Source organism: Penaeus vannamei, chromosome 21 (assembly GCF_042767895.1).
Source record: "Penaeus vannamei isolate JL-2024 chromosome 21, ASM4276789v1, whole genome shotgun sequence".
Lineage (NCBI taxonomy): Eukaryota > Metazoa > Arthropoda > Malacostraca > Decapoda > Penaeidae > Penaeus > Penaeus vannamei.
The window spans coordinates 37,755,004-37,760,003 of record NC_091569.1 but is presented as its reverse complement, the minus strand read 5'-3'; the positions used below and the strand labels follow the sequence as shown (position 1 = coordinate 37,760,003).

The 5,000-nt window shown below is 34.7% G+C and overlaps 1 protein-coding gene across 1 annotated transcript in view; it reads left to right on the top strand.

The window, feature by feature from the left end:
• Nucleotides 1-5,000, top strand: part of Fem-1 (protein fem-1 homolog B) — an 11,841-nt gene that overhangs the window by 4,669 nt on the left and 2,172 nt on the right. Inside the window, exons 2-7 of the mRNA XM_027355879.2 lie at nt 1-73; nt 800-1,384; nt 2,524-2,675; nt 3,946-4,089; nt 4,336-4,479; nt 4,839-5,000. The exon at nt 1-73 is cut by the window's left edge and continues 99 nt beyond it; the exon at nt 4,839-5,000 is cut by the window's right edge and continues 107 nt beyond it. Of these exons, the coding sequence (XP_027211680.1) occupies nt 1-73; nt 800-1,384; nt 2,524-2,675; nt 3,946-4,089; nt 4,336-4,479; nt 4,839-5,000 (1,260 nt within the window). The remainder of the gene's footprint in view (nt 74-799; nt 1,385-2,523; nt 2,676-3,945; nt 4,090-4,335; nt 4,480-4,838) is intronic.

Sequence of the window (5,000 nt, the reverse complement as noted above, 5' to 3'; positions counted from 1 at the left end):
CTGGAGCAAGAGGGAACTGTCAAATTTGACGGCTATGTCATTGAGGGAGCAAGCCCGCTTTGGTGTGCTGCTGGTAAGCTTTTTGATTATTGATTTTTTTTCTTTCTTTTTATTGCTGTTATTAACGTTATTGTTATTATTGTTGAAACACATTGTTGATAATATTGTCATTACTGACCCTATTGTTGTTATTGTCATTGTCATTATTATTGTTATTATTACTATTTTTTTCTTTTCTTTTCTTTCTTTTTTTATATTTCTATTGTTGTCATAGTTTATGTTATTTTAGCTGTTGTTATTATTTTTGCTATCAGTATTGTTGTTCTTTCTTATGTTAGCATTATCATTATTGCTGATACTGATAATTATGATGATGATGACATTTCTTTGGTTCATGTTCTTCTTGCCATTGTTATCATTATTTAATGGTAATTTGTTGTCTTCTCATTAGCATATCACCTTCATTCATTTCTGGACAGTTGTATAAAGGCCCCTTGATGTGTAATTAACTATTTTGTCGATTTCATAGATATATCTTTATTTTCATTAAAAAATGTATATTCTTTGGTGTATCATATACGAGCCAATCTTGAGATCATGATTATATGCGCGCGGGCGCGCACACGCACACACACACACACACACACACACACACACACACACACACACACACACACACACACACACACACACACACACACACACACACACACACACACACACACACACACACACACACAGAGTCTTCTGCTTCTATTTTTAAGAATCCTCAAATAAGAAGTCACTTTTTACTAAACAGGTGCGGGTCATCTAGGCGTAGTGAAAATGCTGGTGCGAAATGGAGCAGATGTGAACCACCCAACGAAAACAAACTCGACCCCTTTAAGAGCTGCTTGCTTTGATGGACGCTTAGACATTGTGAAGTACCTGACAGATCACTATGCTAATATTCATATAACTAATAAATACAACAACACTTGCCTGATGATAGCAGCCTATAAGGGGCATGTTGATGTTGTACAGTTTTTGTTGGAACTTGGTGCGAACCCGGACGAAAAGGCCCACTGTGGTGCAACAGCCCTCCACTTTGCGGCTGAGTGTGGCCATGTGAAGATTGTGAAAGAGCTATTGGCGCATGGAGCGAAAATTACGAAAAATGAACATGGCATGACTCCCCTAATTGCTGCAGCCGAGAGAACAAGAGCAGATGTCGTTGAATATTTGATATCAAGACCTGATGTTACAAGAGAAGAAAAAGTGGATGCTCTCGAGCTGCTCGGAGCATCATATGCTAGTGATAAAGACAATTATGATATAGAATTAGCCTACAAATACATGATGCTTGGTATGAAGGAAAGATATAGTGATGAAGACAATATTATAAGTAAGTATATTGGTTTTACATACAAGATTGTAATATATGTATAGTAAATTCTCATTTTAGTGGAAAGCTAAGTGAAAAAGTTCTATTTAAAGTTCTATTTTTTTCAAGTTTACCCAGAATTTACTCCGTAAGTTTGGTATTGGTTGTTTCTTTTAATACTTCACGGGATTTATAATGGATTGCATTTTAAACTTATGGTACGTTTATAAGATTACATGTCTTTTGATGTGAATATGTAAAGATGCATTTAAATGACTGTACATGGTTGCAGCTTGTGCAGATTTCCAGAAAAATGCATTTCACAAAACAAGTGAAAATCTTTCACCATTCCAGTTGCATTTTTCCATTTTTTCCATCTATTTTTTCTTTCTTTCTTTCTTTTCCTTTCTTTTCTTCAAAGGTATTATATAATTACTATGATTGTTTTAGGTGCTACAGAAACCTCAGTACCCTCATTATGCATGGAACCTCTGGTGTTGTAAGAGTGGTGTGAAGTCATTAATAATAATTAAATCTTTTTTATAGATTCCTCAAACTTTTTGAACTGGCACTGTTGTATGTTATTATGTATGAAAGATATGCAACTCTGAGTTATTCGGCCAGTTTGTAAAAATTGTGTGAGGCCCAATCCAATGAATTTTCATTTATGCAGACATGCATATGCACAGAAATAAATGTATATCCAGCTATATGATTGATATACATTCATCTATCTGTCTATCGAGTAGATATGCATGTCTACGCTGATAGATATGCATTTATTTCTGTGTATATGCATGTCCTTAAAATGAATATTTATTGGGTTGGCCCTCGCACACTTTTAACAAACCAGCCAATTGAGTCAGCCTTTTAATTTTATATGTTATTTAATGTTTTAGGTATTGATTATAGATGAAAACATACTTCTTTTATTACAAAATAAAAGGGAAATGTTGAATTTTTGTTACATGAAAAAGCAGAATGTGCTTAGTATGCATTTTGATAATGGAATGTAAAAGAAGGAATGTAAGAATAAACAAAACAAAAGTAGAAGTTCCTAAAGAAATAGAAGAATATATAGCCATGAGCACACAGAAGGCGAGTCGCACATTCATTAAGGTGTGTAGCACTTTGTTTTGTATTTCCACTTCTTTTTGCAGGAAAACCAAAAACTGAACCGGTTCCAGCGTATGAAAATCGTATCGAGTGTGAAACAGTAGAAGAGCTGGAGGCCATTCTTCATGTTCCGGCAACCCTTCATATGGAGAGCTTAGCCATCAGAGAACGTATTCTCGGCCCCCATAATCCTGAGGTAAAGGAGAATGTCACTGCAAATATGTAGTAATTTGTGTGTGTGTGTGTGTATGTGTGTGTGTATGTGTGTGTGTGTGTGTGTGTGTGTGCGTGCGTGTGTGTGTGTGTACGTGTGTGTGTGTGCGTGTGCGTGTATGTATGTGTGTGCTGTGTGTGTGTGTGTGTGTGTGTGTGTGTGTGTGTGTGTGAGAGAGAGAGAGGGAGAGGGAGAGGGGGAGGGAGGGAGGTTTTATTTTCTTCCTTGGAAAGTTGTTTAGTGGACTTTTTTCCATTTTTTCATGTTTCATGTAAAAGGCATATATGCAACATGAAAAGATGGGTATTATTTCTTTAAAATGTATCACCTTTTAATAATACAAAGCAAAGGAATGAAATGAAATTGAAAAAAAGTACAAAACACATGCACTTGGCATCAAATAAAACAGACCTATCTAAAATTTAGGTAAAACAAAAGGTGTTGTATCATATATGTAGATTATTTTATTTCATTATTTTCTCCTTCTTTTTCTATAAAAAGAAGAAAAAAAAAAATCTGATAAAACATGCAAAATTCAAAGGGTTTCCGAGCTTGGCTTTAAAACTTTGGAAGTTGGTTTTTACTATAGATGGTACCCTTAAGAAGGAAGAGCCGGAATATTGGCTTGGAAAGGTTACTGAACTCTTAATGAAAATATATAGATTTTGCTTTTTCCTTTTTTGATGTTGGAGTAGCAACTCCCCCTGGATATACTGCGATTTTCATATGAACTCAGATTAAAAGTTATAACATTGTTATTACTATTATTATTTAATTTTTATTATCATCATGAGAAACAATTGGAATAGTAATTAAAGTATAAACTTCTTAAAAAGAAAGGGGGATAAATAGGTAAAATCAGGTAGGCCTCACTGTTCAATCCATTGGTGACATTGCTTCTGGACCCAGCCATGTGTAAACAAAAGAAAATACAAAAGAGTGACACATTTTTGCAATTTGAGGACGAGTTGGTGTTTTTGTACCTCAGTGTATATGTGCTTGAACGTTCTATTGGGAAAATGTGATTTCTTATTGCAGTTTCTTGTTAAGAGCTTATCTAATTTAACTATGAACTCCACTCTGTGTAAATATTACACTCTTTAGTATATAAGTGAACAGATGTGCTCCAGAACGTGTTCTCAGATGAGATTTGTACAATAGAATCAGAGGGAATTCATGGAAGTTACGTAAGTGAATTCTAGCATTTGCATATCCATTCACAGAAAGATAACTCAACAATTTTGTATTACAGGTTCCTCATCCGGTTATATTCAGAGGAGCTGTATTTGCCGATAATGCTCGATTTGATCGGTGTTTACAGCTCTGGATCCATGCTTTAAGATTAAAGCAGCTAAATAAAGTGTGTGTTATGAAGGATCTCTTAAGATTTGCACAGGTAATTATCTTGCAAGTCACATACAGATGTTTGTATGAATTGACTTATGTATCATAAGTGTTCTCAACTTCATAAATAAGATATAGTTTTCACATTATTAGCTATTATTGTGAGAAGTCTTTAGTGTGTGTGTATATATATATATAATTTTTGTTTTCTTTTTTCTTTTTATTTATTTTTAATTATTATTTTTATTATATATACTGTTTCTAAGTAGTTCAGTTTCTTACTTTGTCTTTCTTTCAGGTATTTTCACAAATGTTACATGTTGGTGTGCAGCTGGAATTTGAAGCTGTGCACGAAGTTTTAGATGCCACAGTCATAGAACTTCAAAGAAACCAAGAAAAAATTCAGTGTCCTGGTCCAAAGGATGACGTAGAGACAATAAAGGTAGAGATTTCTTTTATTCTTCTGTACTGTGTTCTCTTATTTCTCTCTCTCAGTTCCTTTCTCTCTGATGCAACAAATATAAAGATGAAGAAACAAAAAAATCTGACAGGTCAGATTGGACAGGCTAGAAGTGTAAAGTTTTCTGCTGCACGTTTTCTTTCATATTCTTAATGGTACATGTTAAATGGAATGGAAAGTTTAGAGAGAAAGAGAGAAGAAACACACCCGTGACGCATGGTTTTCTCCACATTTTTGTATAGATATAAGTAGATACTTAATCAATCTTTGTTAGAATTTTTTAAGTCATAATATTATTTAAAAGATTGACAATTAATCTAGATTTTATTCATACTCTGCAGGATGAAATGGAGAGCAACATGATAACTGCCCTGTACCTTATCATGATTGCTGTCTGCGTGGCCAAAGGTCGGTCCACGTCTGCTCAACTCAATGGTGGCGGAAACGGTGGCATCGGAATCAACAATGGGATCAGGGGCATAAACGGGGGTGTTGGTATTGTG